Raw genomic sequence first — 21,196 nt, forward strand, 5'->3', positions numbered from 1 at the left:
CGCAGAGAGGTCAAAAGGGCGCCGCACAGTCAGTAATGCTAAGTTGGAAGTTGGTGGGGACGTAGGGGCGCCAGACGGTTACGAGGGCGCCGTGAGACCATGCAAAGGGCACTATTCTCCTAGAAGTGCGCCGAGTGATTGAAAACGCTATGTGGTCCAGGGGCGCTGAGAGGCCAGAAGGGTGTCGAACAGTCAGTAGTGCTAAGTTGGGGGGACATAGGGGCGCCAGACGGTTACGAGGGAGCCGTGAGACCGTGCAAAGGGCACTATTCTCCTAAAAGGGCGCCGAGTGATTGAAAACGCTATGTGGTCCAGGGGCGCTGAGAGGCCAGAAGGGTGTCGAACAGTCAGTAGTGCTAAGTTGGTGGGGACATAGGGGCGCCAGACGGTTACGAGGGCGCCGTGAGACCATGAAAAGGGGCGCCATTCTCATAGAAAGGCGCCGAGTAATTGAAAACGCTATGTGGTCCAGGAACGCTGAGAGGCCAGAAGGGCGCCGAACAGTCGAGGGATGCACGGTGGACAGAAACATAACTAGGGCGCGAGACGGTCAGGAGGGCGCCGTTAGACCATGAGAAGGGCGCAGTGCTGTCAAAAGGGCGCCATTCTCTCAGAAGGGCGCCGATTGATTAAAAACGCTATATTATCCAGGAACCTGAGGCGGTCAGGAGGACGCCGTTAGAGCGTGCGAAGGGCGCCGTGCTCTCGAAAGGGCGATTGTGACATAAGACTTGTGGGTGCATTTTCATCATTGTGGGGGCATATTTCAGGATTGTGGGTGCATCTGCCCCCACAAAGAGATATAAAATTACACCCCTGGCTCTGACCAGTCAGCCCCCTGCGGGGGATCCGATGGTATCATAGATACAAACCTGCAGTTTGCTTGAAGATCCACTGAGATCATAGATCCATTACTTGGATCCATGCACATGTCCAGTCTGGCTACCTCCCCTGCAGGTACCTACTGTGTAGGTACCTGCCTACTGTGTGTGTAGGTAACTGCCTACTGTGTAGGCCCGCATAGTGCCCCAGCACCAAAAAGTCAAGATCTTGTGGAGATTGCCATACTTAGCAGCCTGGGCTATCAAATAACAAAACAGGTGTAAAGTGACCCAAATGAACAGGTACCTCGAGGAGTTCTTACCCGAGTGAGTGCTCAAACCGGTTGTGCGCAGCTGATGGGAACACATAGTAGGTGCCACCCAGCTGTTTGATGTGCCGCAGTCGCTGAAACTGTGGTGTGTCGATCACCAAAACACAGAGCGGGTGCAGCTCAAAGTGTCCATGTACGCTGTCATTAAACACCTTCCAGCCAGTTGTTGCCTCCATCTCTGAAACCAAAGTCATGTTGGACGTTAGTACTCAGTCACATTGGAATACCAATACCTACTTCAACTTGGGAATACTGATAGATGTTTACACACTGCACTAACAGGTTTCCACTTCAGATTGGCCTTGGCAATGAATTAGGTGCCATTTCAGTAGAAATTGTCAAAATCCAGAGCTCTGTTCAGTGTTCGGTCACTGTTTTTAAATCAGCATGCTGTCGGTTTTTGTCGGTTTTCCGCCATTGCTGGCGCTTCTTGGCCTCTCATTGGTCTAACGAATAGACCACCTGAATTCGACCAATGAGGACGAGGAGCCAAGGAGTAGCAGCATGCTCACAGCCTGCTGATAAAAAACGGGGGGCGAACAGCGCCCAGGTGAACATAAATAGTGAATTATAGTGTACAAAACAGACTGATCGTCTGAACCAAGGTCTGAAACAAGTCTACTCTGACTCTGAACACCTGGTTTACTCACCTGGTGCCATTTCAGTAGTAATTATACAGATCTTGGTCAGATCTTTCAATTGAACAGATCATTTTTTGACTGTTTTTAAAATAAATTGAAATGAAATAAGCCCATAACCTAACACACGTTGACGTTGTTGAACCCTTAGCTCGACCCCATTTGGATGGTTAACAAAAAGTATAATGGATGAAGATTTGCGCCACCGAAATTTGTCCACTGGATATGAGATATCCCGTCCTAAAGGTATATAAAACAGTACGGACTTCTATATAGGGCCTTGGTACGGACTACGGAAACTTGACGGAAACTGGACGGAAACACGGAAACTTTTTTGGACGGGCTTGCCCGTGTGGAAATCCAATCCCAAGGCCGTTAGAAATCCCCTTTCGTTGAATATCCAAACGATCCAAACAACATCCAAAAATGACGTCAAATAAATTAAAAACGGTTAAGTTATCAGTTATTTCATACAACAATATAATATATTCATTACAATATTTGCATTCTAAATAAACTAAATATTTCCTAGCTTTAATGGTCCAAAATAGCTTTTTAAAAGTGCCCTTACGACACTATTTAAGCCATTTAAGCCCTTTCTGGGTAATGGGCATGTGCGCCGAAAATGTATCAGCGTCAGTGGTCAATGCTCGTGTTGATATTCCGTGCAGGGTATATTCCGTGCAAATTTCCGATTCCGATTCCGTGCAAATTTGTTGATCTCGTGTTTTGCACGGTGACATGAATTGAAATTCATTTTCAAACCTACATCGTCTTGATACGGCCCTGGAATCTGGATCGGTGGGATATTGGATACAAATTGTGATCTTAGGTCAAGGTAGGCTAATATAATAGCAGGTGCCTATCTATCTGATTGAGGCTGATTTGAGCTCAGGCAACTGACCAGCTTATACAGTTGCCTGGTGAGGCATTATCTGAGGCGCCGGTGGTGACGGCTCTGGCTTCGGCGGAGTTGGAGTCTGAGTTCAAGAAATTTGCATGTGACATGCATGTGACTGCATGAACGGACAACGTCAACACTACGTCTACTTGTCGTCCGCGTCTGCTCATCTGCCTCTGCATGCCTGGTTGCTAGTACCATTTGTGTCTTCCTTGGACTCCTTGCTTGTCTGCTGCACATGCTAGTGCTCTGCAACTGGGCCCTGCCTTCCCCTGCCTCAGCCAAGCTTTCCACACCCTGCTAGCCTGTGACGCGCCAAGCTCGATTGCAAGAGGGCTGCTGCCTGGCTGGTTTTGACAAGGACAATGCGCAGAGGGTCTCGGAATGCCAGGGGTGCTGGCAGGCGTGGGAGAAGCGCAAGTGTCACTGGTGCTGGTGTACTTAGGGGAGAAGAGTGTCTATGCGGTACATGTGGGGATGATGTGGGAAATGACCCCATAGGGTGCGACAAATGTGAACAATGGGTCCATGGGAATGAAATGTGCTCAGGTCTACCTCAGGAGCTCATTGAGGCTATAATGAAATATGAGGGTAAAGGAATCCAATTCATGTGCATGAAGTGCCAGGTACAACATGTTGAGAATCGTGGTAAATCTCCCTCTAGCCATACTGAACCACATCTAGCCGAGACAGTCAGTCACTTATTCAATCAAGTCAAAGGGATCTGTTCTGCCATTCGAGATCTCGCATCTCAGGTTAAGACCCTGTCTGCTAAGACTGAGAAAACATGCCCCTGTGATGCTGCTGTACACACCCAAACCCAAGCTGCAGCACCACAACAACCACAGCCTCATCAACCACAGCAGCAACAGGACTATCGCACCATGATACGTGAGGAGCTCAAGGAGCAGAAAGAGCGTGAAAAGCGACGATCCTTTCTCATTGTCAGGGGTCTTCCTGCTAACTCAGCCTCAGAATTTATCAGGAAGTTTGCTCAGCTCACTGATGACTGCATGGGAATGAGGGTTGAGCCATCTGAAGCCTTTGCTATAACTGGTCACTCAAACTTCTATCGCATCAGGGTACCAGATGATGACCAACGCAAAGAGATCCTGGAGAAGGCAAAGCAACTAAAAGGCTCTCGATATGACAAAGTTTTTGTCAACAGGGACCTGACTTATTCACAGAGAACCGAGCTCTACCATCGTCGCCAGGCCCGCCGGCAGCAGGAGCCTGGGTTGAGAGCTGGGGACCAGAGACCTGTGGATGTTCTTAATGATGCTCCACGTCAACAGGCTGCTCTCCCACAAGCTGCCGCTGGTGCCCCTGCCCCTGCCCCAGCTAACGCGTCTACCCAAGCGGGTTCGGGAAACTAGCTCCCAGCCTGCAGACTGCCTCAGTGATCCGGATTGCTCAAGTCAATGTTAATGGTTTGCCATCCAAGATGAATCAGCTTAACAACTTTGCCAAACTCCATGACCTTGATATTGTATGTATAACTGAGTCACATCTTCTTAACCACACAAAGGATTCATTTGTACAGATGCCTGGATATTCACTTATTCGGAATGATGTTGCTGGTACTGTCTACAAGCATGGTGTTTGTGTATATGTGAGAGAAAATGTTGTTACAAATGGTGTCACAACTCCTGTCCCAAATGTGCTAACTTTCTGCTTGACTATCTACAACACTTATGTAGTAGTTGTTTACAGACCGCCTTCAAACTTGGAAGCTGAGAATACCATGCTGATGTCTTTCCTTTCAGACTTCTGCACTGACAGAGAGGTGATTGTTTTGGGAGATTTCAATCTGCCAAACATTGACTGGGATGCTCCAAATGGGTTTCAGAACTGTTCAATGCTCGAGAGAGATTTCTGCAATCTATTCAGCCTTGCCGGTCTTACTCAATGGGTCACCCAACCAACCTACCCCAGATCAGGAAACATCCTTGATTTGGTACTGACTTCTGAGACAGACCGCCTTGGACTGTTGGAGGTTTGTCCCCCACTCCCAGGTTGCGATCATTGCCCAACTCTTTTTGATTATATATTTGAGATGCAAAGTACAAATGTGCCCTCAGGTCCCCCACAGATGAGCAGGAGAGCCTGGAGCAGAGGTCGTTATGAACTGATGTGCCAGAGACTAAGGACTATTGACTGGGATTTTGAATTAGCACATCGTGATTGCAATGATTCCTTCAACCACTTTACTAAGCTTATCTGTGATTTGACAGACGAGTTTGTACCTGAACAGACATCAAACAGAGGTAAACCATCCTGGCAAAAGAGACCCCCTACTAGTCTAATGCACCGTCGGCGCAGGGCATGGCAGACCTACAAATTAGTAAGGGAACGTAAAGGGAGAAAAGCTCATGAGTCTCGCATGGCCTATCAAGAGTTTGCTTCTGTCAATAAGGAGTTAAAAGGGTTTGCTGTGAGATCCCAGAGTCTGTATGAAGCTAGCCTAATGGAGAGGTCCGCTGAAAACCCTAAACTCCTGCACTCCTACATCAGATCCAAGAAGGTGGGATGCCCATCTGTTGGCCCCCTGCTTCTCCAATCTGGGGAAGTGAGTGATGACGCCCAGGCTATGACTGAAGTGTTTGCCACCTCTTTTGCATCGGTGTATTCGACTAACTCACCAACCAACCCTGCCCCTCACCAGGAGTTTGACGGGTCACTTCAAAATGTTGACCTGACGACCGAAGACATTTGCTCTGCGCTGATGGCCCTTGACCCACACTCAGCCATGGGCCCTGACAGACTGAATCCCTTGGTACTTAGGCGTTGTGCTGCAGAACTGGCTCGTCCCTTACTCATGATTTTTTCCAGATCTCTCCAGGAAGGCCAACTGCCTGTCCTATGGAAGCTGTCCCATGTTATACCGATATTCAAAAAAGGCCGACGATATGATCCACTTAATTACAGGCCCATCAGTTTAACTTCTGTGGTGTGCAAGAGCATGGAACGAATTATTTGTGCCAAACTTCGTGACTACTTGGAATCAAATGACTTACTGACACCAAATCAGTTTGGTTTCAGGGCAGGCAGGTCAACTATTGATCAGCTGTTACTTGTGTATAACGCCGTTTCGAGAGCAGCTGACATGGGTGGAGTCACAGATGTAATATTCTTCGATTTCAGCAAGGCGTTTGATGTGGTCTGTCACGATTTGATGATTGCTAAGCTGAGGTCTCTGGGTATCCATGGCCGTTTGCTTGATTGGCTTTCCTCATTCCTATATGGCAGGGAGATGCAGGTTTGTGTTAAGGACTGTAGGAGCCGGCCAAGGAATGTCCTTAGTGGTGTCCCACAGGGTAGTGTCCTTGGACCACTTCTGTTCCTAGTATATGTGAACAGCATAGCCTCACAGTTAACAAGCAGTTATAAAATTTTCGCCGATGATCTTAAAATGTATGCCTGTGTGTCTCATGCTCCCGCTCTATCAACACTGTCTCATTATCAACATGTGCAGAAAGACATCGACCTCTTACACACCACAGCAGCATCATGGGGTCTTAGAATGAACTCCGATAAATGTGTCGTGCTAAGATTTGCCAACTCTAGATCAAAGCTAGTCTCTCCAGAGTACTTCCTTGACGGCCAACAGATCCCTTCTGCTGAGAGCCATCTGGACTTGGGCGTTACCGTTGACTGCCAATTAAAGTTTCACGAGCACATCAGGGGTGTGGTTCGTAAGGCTAGTGGTTTGGCACAGAATCTGTTAAAGTCGACTGTCTGCCGATCGCGTGAATTCATGTTGTTTCTATTGCTTACTCATATTCGTCCAATGCTTGAATATTGCTCTTGTGTCTGGTACACTGGCTACATAGAGGATATGCGACTCTTGGAGAGGGTTCAGCGACGTTGGACCAAGCGAATCGATGGGCTAGCCTCATTGAGCTACGCTGATCGCTTGCAGGAGCTGAACTTGTATTCGGTTCAGGGTCGATTGACACGCGCTGATCTCATTCAGTGTTGGAAAATCTTCAATAGGAAGTCTTGCATTGCTCCTGATGAACTGTTTAGCCTGTGTCCCCAAACTCGCACCAGAGGTCACTGTCACAAGATCTTTCCCTTGCACTCACGCACAGATGTTAGGAAGCGTTTTTTCACTGTGAGGTGTATGCGTCTTTGGAATGCCCTACCCGCAGAGGCGGTATGTGCCCCAAACCTATCTAGGTTCAAGGAGGTCCTGCATGACACTTTGCATGGGAGTTTGTTCGCCTATGTCTAACGTTGCTTGAACAACTGTACAAAACTTTAGCGCGCTGCATATTCTGCCGGCCTCTCTGCACTGTATTCATTTTCTTTTTCTTTTTTGTCTCTGTGAAAAACCACAGTGTGTTTGTACATGCATACACGCCGGACTCAACGGAAGACGCTAAATTCCAGCTTTCTGCGCTCGCCAACCACAAGTGAAGATCTCCCCCGGCTGGCGCGTCTAGGATTCAGGGTTCCTGTCTGTCCTACTCTTTCCTTCCATCTACATTTCTTGACACTGGGAACCCAACCAGGTGAGTCAACCAGGTGAGTCAATCTAAAGAAATGTGTGTCAGCTAGTCAGTGTGTGTGTTTTGAATGTGACAAAAGTAGGTACTAAGTAGCATGCATGACCCGAGGGCTGTTCACGGGCCCTGTGTGCGGTCGGACCGTACACAGCCTCCAAGCTCCGCCCACTGCGTCCCTACGTCAGCCTACCGTCACTGCACACAGCGGCCGGTCGGGACTGGCCACAGCGGACCGTCCACCGCATGCAGCCGTGATGTCAGAACCGCCTACCCATCCCCTACCCCCACACCTGCTGCACACACCTCACACACCGCACGCAGCAGTGTGCAGTGCCCTGAACACCCCTCTGGCCGTGCTCTGTGGTGTACATTACAATAAGCAGGCTTTTTTAACCTTCAGATGGCAGGGTTCACAAGGACAGAGCCCCTTCTAAGCAGAGCTTGTTGCATGCACCCTGCCCTTTATCCTCTGATCAGGGGCGTAGCCAGGATTTCCTCAAAGGGACCAAACTTACAGGGGCCCAAGGTAACCCCCTTAAAAATCAAAAGACTCATCAGATTTCATCCCCTATTTTTTTTCGATGGGGCCCAAATAAATAGGAAAATGTTTATTTAAAAAAAAAAATGTTAGAACTGGGGGGCCAAGCAGTCCATGGGCACCTGCCAGATAGGCCCACGAATAGTTTCATAAGTCGCTCAGCCGGTTCTGAGGGCGGTCTGAGGCCAGACTGGAAAAATACAAGTTATGCCAAATATGTCTGGTGTAGTAGCGGGATTGCGCCGAAAATTTCAGCGCACGTCCAGCGTAACTTCGCATGCGCCGAATTCAGGGCATGGCGCGGACTAATTTTTCGGCGCAGGGTGGTCGCATAATTTTTTGGCGAAAGACGGTCCCCAAATGTATGTGGTATGCTGGTCAATCTAGCAGCAGATTCGCCCCGCGGGCGGCTCTGGAGAGGTTTCGGGACGTCACGAGACGTCCCCGCCCCGGTCGTCGCGTACTCGAGTCTCGCACTGGCGAGCCGCCCCGAGTGTACTCAGCGCAAGGCCATATAACCACTCAGCGGTGGAGCGGCCGCCCAGGTGAGGCCTCAATCTTTGGCGTGGAGATAGGTATGGAAGACCTTGTTGAACATCGCCAAGTATCGTTAAGCAATACTGCGGTGGGTTCCAGACCTGCCCACTGCGGTGTCGAGGGGAATGAGAGCGCGGACGACCTGGCAAAACCGGCGGCCGCCCTGCCCTCAAACGCCCACTCGCTGATCACGGTGGATCACGGCGGCGACCAGGGGCCCGCAAGCGACGAGTCACCAGAGACCCCGCCCCCTAGGCGACCAGAGGCTCCAGGAAACCAGGGGCCCTCGGATGACTGCAGGGGCCCATTGGGTCATCAGGGGCACCTCGGGTAACTAGGGCCACAAAAATGAAACTTTGATATCAATTTTCTTCCGAGTAAAAGGCGTTTTATCCAGTGTTTGAAAATATCCCGGGGCCTGAGGGGGCCCCCATCGCGCCTTCGGCGCTCAAGGGAGACCATTGCCTCTGTGCGCCCCCCCCCCCCTTGGCTACGCCTCTGATGGCCTTAGCTTCGACAAAGCATGATGTGAAAAGGTCAACGGGCATGATGTTGTCAAGTAAGCAGGTATAGGGCCTGCTTTTGGACCATGCGGTGTTAACTCCGACTTCGGAGTCGGAGTCGGTAGGATTTTGGCGACTCCGACTCCGGGCAGAACTTCGACTCCGACTCCGACTCCGCAGCCCTGGTCTGTGGAGTGTGATGTCATTCACAACAAACGCTATTTATTTACAAAGTAGGTACTTAGTGAGGCTCCCGGGCCCACAGCCACTCGTTCTTCCATTCGGTCAAAATTTGTATACCTATCTAAGATAAAAAACTGCTGCTGACAGCAGACAGCAACAGACCAAATAGTGTTTTGCCAGCAACCAATTAAATGCGACTTGCGAGCGTCATCGTCAGTGCATTATGAGTGTTTGAATTTCAACATATTCAGAAGTGTTTCCAAAATTCGTTTTTATTGGTAGCGATTTGCAGGTAACCAAGGACCACGTAGCAGTTTTGCAATTTAGAAAAGGTGTGTAGGGGTGGTCGGTGGATTCTGTTGTCATTTCTATTGAATTGTAGCCAGCGAGTGGCCATAAACGGACAACTATCTAAGTGGAGGTAGGTAGCAAGTGGAGTACCCCGGGGCTCTGTCTTGACTCTTGGGTCTGCTTCTTTTTTGTTTTTCGTTACCAATCTGCCTGACATGGTTCGATCGTCCATAAAGTTGTTTGTAGACTGGTTAAAGTGGCTGCGGCTGCTTCCACCAACCGCAGACCAACCCTGCCAGGGCCCTGTTTCACTCACCGCCCGACGCTGCGCGCGCTGCAGCGCGCTGGGAGCTGAGGCATACCCCTGACGTCACTCAAATGACGTTGCCTGTGATCCGTTAGCTTATGATGAATCGCATTTGGAACAGAGGTCCTAAAGAACCAAGTACTGAGAGAACAGAGGTTTGAGTGCGAATGCTGCTAGCGTGCTGATGGTGCTGGCGCTTGGGTGCTAGCGTTTTGCGATGACGTCATAGCGTAGCGTCAGAGGGAAGTTTGTTGATATTGCCATGGAAACCAGGGCTGCGGAGTCGGAGTCGGAGTCGGAGTCGGTCGGAGTCGACAGTTGTGACCGGAGTCGGAGTCGGAGTCGGAGTCGATTTTAGAAACCCCAGCCGGAGTCGGAGTCGGAGTCACCGAAAATCTGTCGACTCCGCAGCCCTCCTAGGTCTGCGGAGTCGGAGTCGGGAGTTGGAGTCGGTCGGAGTCGACAATTCTGCCCGGAGTCGGAGTCGGAGCTGGTTTTTGAAAGCCGGAGTCAGAGTCGGAGTCGGAGTCGCCGAAAATCCATCGACTCCGCAGCCCTGATGGAAACCCAACGCTCCGACGCGCGCAGCGCACTGCAGCGCTCCGCCGTGAAACAGGGCCCAGGAGTCTCGTATTGATCGCCGGAGTGGCTCGAACCCATTGCCGGGCTCCCACTGCTGGGGGTCCAACGCTCTACCAACTGAATTGCGGGATGGAGCCGTCATTTGTTGAATAGAAAGAGAGAAATGTTTCCCTGAGCCATTGCGGACAACTACATCGTCATATCACGCCAAGTTTTGCTATCTTTTTTCATCCCCAAACAGTTATTAATATCCCAGAAACTTTCTATGCACAATCACATACCTGGCTTCTTACCATTGAGTGCAGTGGTTTGGAAGTTGTGCTGCAGCCGTGAGCTCCTCAGCTGTACTGGGCCTCGCGCTGGGCCTCGCACTGAACTACTGTAATCATGGGCCGGGCGCCGAGGTTTATATACGCAAGGCGCCCGGGGCGCGCCTCGGCCGACCAATGCGTGACGGGTGAATCAATCGGGGATCACCGTGTTGCAGGGAGTCATGTCTGGCGGAGGGTTAGAAGAGATTGGTATTCCCGGAAAGGAATACCTCCGGAAGGCGCTCACAAGCTGTTCAGATCCGCTAAAAGCCATCAGTGACTTTCAGGTAAGTGCAACAGGGCACAGTATGTACTTGTAATTACCCATCTGTGTCAAGTTTTTGCGTAAGAAGTATGTATTGTATTTCTCGTGATCTTCCAGGTACGCCGTACGACTGAACTACTTCTAGTCTAGGTCAACAAGTGTGAATGAACAAGTCTATTAGTACATAATATAAGCATAAAGGTGTAACTACCATGCTACAGTCTTTCTTCACTAATGCGCGCGTCCATGCCATGTCAGCTTCTTGTCCACCGGCGATCAGTTACCTAACCGTTTGGATGGAGTCGAGCGGTTATGAGAACAAGACAATTATTTTCTATTGATTACTGACCAGTAGCAGATGTGTGACTGTGTTCTGCTAAGTTCCTCCCCCATTTGGTCTATGCAGGCAGAGAATGGCATTCTTCTTCCATCGTTGAGACCTATGCTCCCTCTGCTGGATCTCCATGGCGTCAAACGGTTCGAATTTCACACGTCTGTGATGGAGGTATGCAGTGCACCTGCGTCACAAACTGAGCAATTTGCATCATTCTTCATATTTGTTGTTGTCGAAAAACAACACTGAGTCGTCATTAGGCTACACTAGATTCCGGTTATTCCCTTATCTTTGTTTGCGGATTACTTGTTTTCCAAATCTTGCTAGATTCATCGTTTGGGTTTCCCAGATTGTGATTCCCTAAAGTTGTTCAAGCGAGCAGGCCCGTCCAGATGTTTGTTTACTGTTGCCTTTGGTAAATTACTCTTTCGTCAGTCGTCACGCTTGCCAATGATTCAGTTTTATATGGATGTGTCACAAAGTCGTTACATTTACGGCAGGCACATAATGCAAGTCGTTACGGCAGGCACACATGTAGTCGTTAGGTAGGTACATATACATTAATGCAAGATCATTTATTATAACGTTATTGTTTTTCCAGAGCCTTTGCGATAAGCTGATCCAGCAGATAAACGACATCGGTAAGCTGGAGGGTCGCGAGCGGGACAGGAAGCTGCGCGACCTGTTGCACAAGTCGTTCCCGGTGATTCGTTTCAAGACGCTGCGTCCGATCGTCATGGCCATCCTGAAACACACGCGGGAGGTGGATCACAAGTTCCTGAAAGTGCTGGTGAGTGTTCACTGCCCAGGGCTGGGCCGCTGGGCGCTCGGGCTGTGGAGTAGTGAGTATCCGCCGTGTACTCAAGTTGACCCAGCGGCTAGCAGTCTCCAGAAGCTCCTGGATATATATTGTGCAGTTGAATGAATCTGCAACTGCAGATTCATATTTCACTGGAGATGAATCGCAAGTTCTTGAAACTTACCGTTAATATTATCCAGTACAAGATTTCCATGTTTCTGGGGGCACTTAAGTCACATGTTGTTGCTTGTTGGCGTAACCTGTGGTGCGTGTTTGATCAGCTGCAGTGTCCTATTATGGGACTGACTGATGCATTGCTCCCCGATGACTGGTGCTGGACGCTCTGTTTCGGGGGGCTGGCGGGGGCATCATGCTGCCTGTCTCAGGGCCCTAACGATGTGACCCTCCCCCCTTTCGTGCTCAGGTACGTGACAAGGAGCTCTACAACGACCTGGACACGGAGGTGAAGCGTCAGATCTGGACCGACCACCAGACCCTGTTCGGTGACGAGGTTTCCCCGCTGTTCATCCGCTACGTACAGCAGAAGGAGGCGGCGCTGCTTACTCACACCAACCTGAACAACTTCTTCGACCTCACGCCGAAGGTGGGACGAACATGGTGTTTATTGTATGAGCTGTGCACTGAACTGTGACGAAATGGTCCCTTGGCTCAGACTCATGACGCAGAGTTTTGGTATTTAAAATTCCTTTCAGTCTAATACGCCAGCTGCTCTTTTTACCTGAAATTCACTCAATGATTTGATAAATCTGAACCATATGCTTATGAACATACCTTTGAACAGAGATAATTATTATAGGATAGCACTTGAATGACCTTTAAGTATAATATTTGTTTCATTTTGTAACCTTTAAAGTGCATCCGGCACGGGAAAGGATCACTTTTAAGTAGCACATGGTAGGACTTTAAATGACTATATCGACATGCAAACATTTGGTTTGCATCGAGTCCTGATATGACGAACTGCGCTGAACCGGAATCGGCGCGCTATTGTAGCTAGAGAAATGTTTGTAGTTTGCGTTTGAACGACGTGTGATTTTGTCTATCCTTTCCTGCCGATCAACTGGTTTACACAGCTGTGTAGTGTACTGTTGTCACGCAGACCTGGATCGTATGTTAGGGGTGACGAGCGTTCGTTTTGCTTGTGGTCCCTCTTGCACACTCTATGTTGATCAGACTTTGGTCAGGGTGCTGTGGCCCAGAAGCTGAGGGCATTTCCTCTCTTTTATCAGGCAGGCAGTCTCTCAGCACTGGCATTTCCTTAACCCTATCAGCCAGTGATACGTATATGGAGGCTATCGACATTGAGTCCGCCCAGGCAATCGAAAACAGCGTGACACGGTGACATTTCCTTCCACCGGCGGCCTCTCGGGCCGCCAATCTCACCAGCTTCTGCAATCGCCCGCCCGGAGTGGCATTGCTAAACCCGTGCTAAGACAAGCAGTACCGTAACAAAATGAACATGACGCCGGTCGCTCTCCGTTTTCTGAGGGAGTTCAGGGAGTTGAGGGAGGGAGGGAGGGAGTTGAGGGAGTTCGACGGTCGCAATGCACCATGCGGTTTCAGCAAGCCATATTCGGAGCGGCGTGCTCGCCGTTCTTGCTGATCGCGACCATCCAGTACCATATGGAAAAGTGTCCGCCCTCCCTCGCTGTTCCAGAGCTCACTCCAGACTTCTCTTCACACGGATGATTGTGTGTCTTGGATAGGATACAGAGCAGGGGCTCGTGAGCTGCTGACTGAGGACCAGTCTTTCCTCAGTGACGTTGGGACGGAACTCACGAAATGTTTTCTGGTAGTGAGCTCGTGCCACGCGCTGACTGGCATGCCTGAGGACGGGAGTGTGAAGGTTTTCGGGCTGAGGTGGCTACCGGTGATCGTGTTTGAGGGTGTCCGCCCGCCTGGCAATCAATCAATCAATCAATCAATCAATCAATCATGTATTGAGTCCTCCATGTGAATGGTTTTTCAGTGCTCTCGTCATACAATCATTCACAATCTATAAAACTACAAGTGGGTATAAAACACACATCAATAAGAATGACGCACAGTATAAAAGTAAAGAGAATTGTCTGTACCAGTAAGATACTCAGATGGCAAAATGTGAAGTTAAGAATGCACAATACGCGGGTAAAAAGTAGACAAAGTAAATAAAAGTGAGCAGCGCAAAAAAAAATCATCACAAAATACATCACAGCTTGTTTGCCAGAAAGCTAACGATGGAGACCGTTCCACGATTTTACTGCTCTAAAATGAAAAGTACGCCTAGCTCGCTCTGTTCTAATTTTAGGCAGGTCCAGCTGATCCCCACATGTGCCGCGAGTGAGCCTCCTATTCACATCAGAGCGACGCATCACGAGTCCAGCTAGAGATGGCGGCGCATCCGACGAGAGAATCCTACGCAGCATCGCTATGTCTCGGTCCTCCAACATCTTGTCAAACTTCGGCCATTCGAGAGCTTCCAGAGCTGCGCTATGTTGTGATCCCACCAAGCGTGTCTTGTTGGTTCTGATAGCGAGGCCGTTTGACTCCATGCGGTGTTCGGATCCCCAGTCCCCACTCGACGGTAGCAAAGTTGCTGTTTCGGGAGCTGTGCAGATCAGTCTGGGCTGGGATGAGGTCTTCTAAGCTCTGTGATGTGTTGTCTGACTGGATGAGAGGCCTAGAGGTCCTGAAGCAGATGGATATCCTTCGGAGATACTTAGGTCAGGTTGGAACGGTGCGGAGAGCAGGAACCTTTACGCTTTGGCGACGCCTCGCCGAAGGGCTACGGTGCGTTGGTTTATTTGTGTGCCCCTCGTGGAGATGGCTACAACCTCCGTCTTGAAGTCAGACTTTGAACTGGCTACTGTAACTCCGAAGCCGATGGCATTTCCTTAACCCTATCAGGCAGGCAGTCTCCCAACACTGACATTTCCTCAGCCTATCAGCCAGTGATACGTATATGTATGGTGGCTATCGACACGTCCGCCCAGGCAATCGAAAACAACGTGACACGGTGACATTTCCTTCCACCGGCGGCCTCTCGGGCTGCCAATCTCACCAGCCTCTGCAATCGCCCGCCCTGAGTGGCATTGCTAAACCTGTGCAAAGACAGGCAATACCAGGGCGCAAAAGTCTCAAGGGGTACAATCGGCCTTGATTGTGGCCAGGGAATGGTGCAATGTGCAATGTTCCTGCTGTGACTCAGTCCGCACAGAGAACCCGTAGTTTAAGCTTTAAAGCGACTGTACCGCGGTCAATTAGTTCAGCTGACCACTGACAATGACTGGATGGACATGCTACCAACAGTTACCGGGTAGCCGATACAGTAACCTCACTAAGACTAACCGTATGGTCTGGCTGGATCAGCTGTGTGTAGATCTACCATCTCCACGCCGTCGTTGGTTCGCTCCGCCGTGTAAAGTCCTCGCTGACTAGCGTTCTCTCTCACTTCCTATATCATCCCCCACTGGTGGACAGGGTCACTTCCCAGTTCATCCTCTGACTAGTGGGCTGAGTCGTTCGCCGAGTCATCTCCCACTAACCATGGGGTGGTTCCGCCAGGGTGTCTCCCCCGCTGACAGTTGGGTTCGTATCTTATCCGGCAGGTCCGCAGACAGGGCGAGATCATCCAGAAGATCGTGCATATGATCGGACATAGCGTCAAATTGTATGACATGGTGCTCCAGTTTCTACGCACGCTGTTTGTCAAGACGAGGAACGTGCACTACTGCACGCTGCGCGCGGAGCTCCTGATGGCCCTGCATGACCTCGAAATTCAGGTGAGATCAGCCGTGCTGGGACGGTACACGTGCTGCTAGGATCAAGATAGTAGAAGCGTATGCCATGACCATGTTCAGTTCCAGGTGAGATCAACCGTGCGTGGATGGTACTTGGACTGGTAGGATCGAGAGAGCAGAATCGTGTGCCATGACCTTGAAATCTAGTTAGGGCCAGCCTTTCAAGGATGGTACTCGTGCTGGTAGGGTTGTGCCACCGCCTCGAGGTCTAGGTGAGGTCAGCCACCCCAGGACGGTATACGCTACACGCGCTACAAGGAGGGATGCGGAGCCGGAGCCGGAGCCGCCGGAGCCGGCATATTTTGGCCGGAGCCGGAGCCGGAGCCGTGAAACAATATAGCCCGGAGCCGGAGCCGGAGCCGGAGCCGTCCAAAAAGGGGGCGACTCCGGCTCCTTTTCTTAAGAGGAAACAATTATTTACCTAGTTCGGTTTGACAGTACAATGCGTTAAACAATGTGGTATTCAAAATAGCCTTGTTTTACAAATACAGAAGCAACGTGTACCAATCCCATCGCCTTTTTACTTTCACCCGTATTTAATTGATCGCATAGGGGATGTACTGAGTAGAAGCCGGAGCCGGAGCCGCCGGAGCCGGATCATTTTACTCGGAGCCGGAGCCGGAGCCGGAGCCGCCATGACATTTCACCCGGAGCCGGAGCCGATTTTTTCTCCGGAGCCGGAGCCGGAGCCGGAGCCGTCTGAAATTTCCACGGCTCCGCATCCCTGGCTACAAGGGTTATGAGTGAAGGACAGGCCGGAGTGCGTGTCTATTTGCCTGTGCCTGTTCCTAACTGTTTCACGGCCATATATCAATCAGAGTTAAATTTTATCTGAACTTTGTACTTGAGAAACGTCTGTTATATCTCTCTCACTCCAACATATTTCTCTATTTCTCTCACTTCCTCTGGGACGAGTCTTACTCGGCGCTCAGTCTTGTCACAACTCACAAGCTAACCATTTGTTTTGTCCTTTCTCTGCACACAGGAGATCGTTGACCTGGACCCGTGCCACAAGTTCACCTGGTGTCTGGACGCCTGTATTCGTGAGCGGAGCGTCGACACCAAGCGAGGCAGGGAACTGCAGGGGTTCCTGGACAGCATCAAAAAGGGAAACGAACAGGTGAGGGATTTTGAGCACATGTGAGCTGGGAGAATGACCGTGTTGAGACGTGTGATAGTTGGTTGGTGACTGATTGATTGATTTGTCAGGGGAAGACCACGCCAGATCATTTTACACTCGTTTTTGAAAATGCGTTCAGCCACCACCGTCATGCGTAGGTATGCGACCTCTGCAGCTGGCCTGTTTTGCTATCTCTTCTTTGCAGCCAGCACCTGTGTGGGTATCTTGTGCGCTGTAAGCCACCTTTTCTCATGTGCTTTATATTACGACGCTGACGTTTCTGTGTTTGCGTTTTGTGCAGATTCTCAGCGACCTGTCGATGATCCTGTGCGACCCGTTCGCTGTCAACTTCCTGGCCACGTCGGCGCTGAAGATCCTGACGCAGCTTATCAACAGCGAGGGCATGCCGCGCGACCACGCCGTGCTGCTGCTGCTACTGCGGATGCTGGAGCTGGGCCTGCACGCCTGGGACATGATCGATAGACAGGTCAGCTGGGGTTATGGGGAATCGACAGCCAGGTCAGGGGTCACTGGGGGGGGGAGAGGAAGGGGTTCCAGGCATGTTAGCCATAACTGCCGGGGGGACTGCGAAGTTCGAGCAGTCGCTGGCTCACTTTCTTGTAACCCCTGGGTCCCCTACCAGAACTTTAGACGCGCCCGTCGCTCGATATCCGTATGTCTGGGGGAGGGGGCTTATCACCCATTCTATCTCTTCACGTGTCCGTGAGGGTATTATGACAGCTTTGCAGCTAAAGCCTTCGTGTATTTTGTAGCCCTCGTAATTTGCCTCACAGAAGTCTCCGTACTTTTGTTATCCTGCGTTTATATTGTGTGGTGCTGCTCTATCCTTTCGTTACGCTCACAAAATGTATTTGCCGTCCTCCACTAATTACAGTTTCTGCAGATATTTAATCAGGAACTCTGTGAATCTCTCTCTCTCTCTCTCTCTCTCTCTCTCTCTCTCTCTCTCTCTCTCTCTCTCTCTCTCTCTCTCTCTCTCTCTCTCTCTCTCTCTCTCTCTCTCTCTCTCTCTCTCTCTCTCTCCCTCTCCCTCTCCCTCTCCCTCTCCCTCTCCCTCTCCCTCTCCCTCTCCCTCTCCCTCTCCCCCTCCCCCTCCCCCTCCCCCTCCCTCTCCCTCTGCAGCACCCGGTGACCGTTCTCGCACCCTCCTCCCCTCCACAGGAGTTCCGTGAGCCACGGCTAGACCCGCAGGTGGTTACCAAGTTCGTACCCTCGCTAGTCTCCCTGATTGTGGACGACCAGGTGCGGGCGCTCAACCAGCGCCTACCGCCCGACGAGCGCGCCTCGGCCATCACCATCATCGAACACTCTGGTAGGTGCGGGGTCAGCAGTGGACCGCTCCGCCACAGAACTCGCGTGGGACTCTGAATGGATTGGTGTGGTGTCTGAGTGGCACTGTGGTGATGTTGAGCTGTCCTTATTTGGCGGTGGACGGTTTTGGGGATCTGATTGCGACATGATTGCTACCCTGTCTTCCCGTGACGGGTGACAAGGAACGACTGACCTATGAGGCTATTACCCATGCATCCTTGACTTGACAATTGCCAGGACGTCTGCCTTTTCTTTCCCTAACGGCTGTCCGGTGACCTTTGAATGCTCGTGACCTGCCTGCTGAGTGCTGACCTGTGATCGTCACCGTCCGCACAGGTCCGCCGCCGGACGCCTACCAGGCGTACATCACCGAATCGAGCGTAGCCTGCCTGCTGGCCGTCTACTACACGCTGCAGACGGCCAGGAGCCGCGACCGGGTGGGCCTGATGCGGGTACTCGGCTGTCTCTCGGCCAGCGAGGGAGATCGCGCCTTCGAGGACACGTTCCTTCACTCGCTGGTGAGTAGTGAGTGACTTGGAGGGGTGTAAAGTGCTGGAATGGGGGAGGAAGCTGTTCCGTACAGACTTGTTGTGAAGAAATGTTTAGATGTGCATCAGCCCTGCCCGGACTTCGCAGAGCTTGCTGGTTCGCCTTTTGAAAACGTATGCTCGTTAGAAGATATTGACACCGTGTCAATGCCGTCAATAATTGATACTTTTTCAACAATCGTTGCGAACAATGGCAGCTCGATAACGTTGGTTCTTGGTTACGAACATGAGTGCCAGGGCATTGACCATATTTCCACATCTGGCCAACATATGATTTTTTTTTTCTTTACCTCGCCCGAAATATTTATCTCGCCACTGTTACTGTTTCGCGATCACCAGTTGGCGTTCATCGCCTGCTCCGCAGGTGCCGCTTCGAATCGGACTTGTTCCCCAGGCGACGCTCCTGATCGGTCTGACTCTGACTTTTTGTTCCCCCACAGCTGCTTCTGATCGGTCCCCAGGCGACGCTTGTAATTGGTCCCCAAGCGACGCTTGTAATTGGTCTCCAGGCTTCTGATCGGTATGACTTGTTTCCCAGGTGACGCTTCTGATTGTTTGCCAGGTGACGCTTCTGATCGGTATGAGTGACGAGCTGGCCACGGAGGACTTTTGCACGGTCATCTTCGACGAGTTCTTTTTCACGGCGCTCTCCAAGGAGAACGTGGTGCAGCAGCTGGGGAAGCTGCTGTGGCACACGCACGCCAAGCTGCCGACGGCGCGGCGTGACACCCTGATGCAGGCGCTCCACCACCAGCCCAACCTCAGGGTGAGTGACTGGGGGAGGGAGGGGATCAGTTCTGCCCGCTCCACCACCAGCTCGAATCTCAGGGAGAGAGGGAGGGAGGGGGATCAGTTCAGCTGCCCAGCCCGCCTCACCACCAGCCCCATCTCAGGTAGAGGACGAGGGAGGGGCATCAGTTCTGCCCGCTCCATCACGTCCAGTCCAACATCAGAGCGAGGAACTGTCGAAATTAGGGGAGAGGTGCCGCCGCCGCCAGTCACTCTCCCATTGACCCACATCAGGATTCCTTTTCTGGGGGGTGTGCTTGATCAATGCCGCCTTTTGTCCGTCATAAATTGTCTAATTTCAATTTAATCCTGAATGCCTGGCTAATTATAATGTTGTATAACCAGGTATGTAGCTACATATCATCGAAATGCGTATTTGTCAGCAAAAGACTAGGATTTGAGGCATCATAAGTTTTTAGATGGCCCTACCAGTAGGACTCTTGCGACGGTATGCGTCTCACACAATCAGCCGACAGCTGACACAGCTGTCACAATCAGGGTATACCGCCTGATAGTGTGTCCTCTCAGAGACAGCGCCTCTGTTCAGTGTGGCGGGCCAGGAATCTGTGTATACTGGCGGACAGTGTGTGGCCCTTCAGAAACACCCTTTGAGCCTCCTGTGTGACAGAGCCAGGAATCTGGGTATACTCGCGAACGGTGTGTGTCTCCTTCCACACGACACTACCCCCCGTTCTTCGCGTCCGCCCGAACGGCGTGTCTCCCTCCGCCGTGCGTCTGACACCATCCCCTTCCCGCTGCCGCAGCCGCTGCTGGAGCAGCTGAGGGAGAAGATGGAGCGCGACGAGGGAGACGTGGAGATGCCGCCGCCGGCGCCGCCCGTCGACTCCCCGCTCATGTCGGTGCCGACACCGGCGCCTCACCGCGGCGACTACCCGTGATCGGCGCCACACAGCGGTGACTACCCGTGACCGTGACGGGCCGTGAGTCGTGAGGGCCACCGTCACTCACAGATGGCGGCACCGCTCCGTGCTGTCTCTACACCGGTAAGCGGTGAGTTCCACCTCGGACGATTGAGGACACGTCGGACCCAGGCCTGTGCTAATATGGCGGCTGAATACCACCGGATCTCAGTGACCGCGAGTGTTAACTGGTGCGGAATCTCACCGACTGCAGCTCCGAAACGGTCGCTCGGTCAGGGGGGTTGAGAGGTTCCAGACACGGTCCAGGGCGCGGTAGCCCGGAGAAAACTGTCTGGGTGACCTGGAAACCGACCGGTGGTGTATAGGACACGCAGCGGAAGCGCTCGGGAACCGAGAGACTGAAGGATGGAAGTCGCCAGTCGCCAGTCAGTGCGAATGCGGTTCCGTCTTGACCATCGTTGTAGGACACCAAACAGCGAAGCTGGTGTGCAGTGTTTTGTTTTGTATGACTTGATTTTATCATTAGTGTATCGCGTCGGTGACGGAATGCTGGTATATTCATGTATATCGATGAAGAAAATACGAATTGAATGTGCTATAATCGATCAATGACGGATGCTTCCTGAGTTTGCCGTTTTGTCCATCGTCATGCATCGTACCTGTTTTGTAAATAAAGTAAGTATAAAAGAACTCTGTATCTCTTGGTATTTGTTCGCATTTTGTATTCACAAGGTTACGTCGACGTAGCACGCAAAGAGAAGTGGGAAAATATAGTCACTTTGCATTACCACCAAATTGTATTGTAGGCATTGTTTTACGTACCAATTATCGCCAGTTTGGTGTGTGAGTGCACCCCGCTGTTCTGACTGAAAT

At 51.2% G+C, this 21,196-nt stretch overlaps 2 protein-coding genes across 10 annotated transcripts in view; one reads left to right on the forward strand and one right to left on the reverse strand.

Moving 5' to 3' along the window:
* The window catches only part of LOC122373315 (deoxynucleoside triphosphate triphosphohydrolase SAMHD1-like), a 33,745-nt gene extending 23,235 nt beyond the window's left edge, over positions 1–10,510 (reverse strand). For 2 of the 3 annotated variants that reach the window (XM_043351262.1, XM_043351264.1), the window contains exons 1-2: positions 1,804–2,060; positions 1,145–1,331 (exon numbers count right to left, since the gene is read on the reverse strand). In XM_043351262.1, the coding sequence (XP_043207197.1) occupies positions 1,145–1,331; positions 1,804–1,813 (197 nt within the window). In that variant the 5' untranslated portion in view covers positions 1,814–2,060. Of the gene's footprint in view, positions 1–1,144; positions 1,332–1,803; positions 2,061–10,437 lie in introns of those variants that run through there. The other variant, XM_043351263.1, reaches the window with a different exon arrangement.
* On the forward strand, positions 2,463–21,018 carry LOC122373314 (negative elongation factor B-like). Of its 7 annotated transcripts, XM_043351260.1 has the most exons (13): positions 2,500–2,592; positions 7,088–7,222; positions 10,632–10,742; positions 11,127–11,225; positions 11,656–11,844; positions 12,278–12,457; positions 15,462–15,635; positions 16,639–16,773; positions 17,075–17,260; positions 17,956–18,106; positions 18,442–18,623; positions 19,216–19,419; positions 20,207–21,018. In XM_043351260.1, the coding sequence occupies exons 3-13, from the start codon at positions 10,638–10,640 to the stop codon at positions 20,339–20,341; spliced, it is 1,740 nt and encodes a 579-aa protein (XP_043207195.1). In that variant the 5' UTR covers positions 2,500–2,592; positions 7,088–7,222; positions 10,632–10,637; the 3' UTR covers positions 20,342–21,018. The 7 variants fall into 7 exon arrangements, with proteins under 7 accessions (XP_043207192.1, XP_043207191.1, XP_043207190.1 ...); XM_043351257.1 differs by lacking the exons at positions 2,500–2,592; positions 7,088–7,222 and adding an exon at positions 2,463–2,496; XM_043351256.1 differs by lacking the exon at positions 7,088–7,222 and having other exon boundaries at positions 2,464–2,629.
* The last annotated feature ends 178 nt before the right edge of the window (positions 21,019–21,196 follow it).

This window comes from Amphibalanus amphitrite, unplaced genomic scaffold (assembly GCF_019059575.1).
Source record: "Amphibalanus amphitrite isolate SeventyFive unplaced genomic scaffold, NRLGWU_Aamphi_draft 001476F_arrow, whole genome shotgun sequence".
In the NCBI taxonomy this organism is placed as follows: Eukaryota; Metazoa; Arthropoda; class Thecostraca; order Balanomorpha; family Balanidae; genus Amphibalanus; species Amphibalanus amphitrite.

What these genes read in the sequence shown, in the direction of transcription:
- LOC122373314 (XM_043351257.1), top strand. Translation starts at nt 10,638, where the DNA reads ATGTCTGGCGGAGGGTTAGAAGAGATTGGTATTCCCGGAAAGGAATAC. An exon ending in ACAAGTTCCTGAAAGTGCTG is followed by an intron (nt 11,845 to 12,277) that starts GTGAGTGTTCAC and finishes TTTCGTGCTCAG; the next exon opens with GTACGTGACAAGGAGCTCTA. An exon ending in GGGACATGATCGATAGACAG is followed by an intron (nt 17,261 to 17,955) that starts GTCAGCTGGGGT and finishes TCCCCTCCACAG; the next exon opens with GAGTTCCGTGAGCCACGGCT.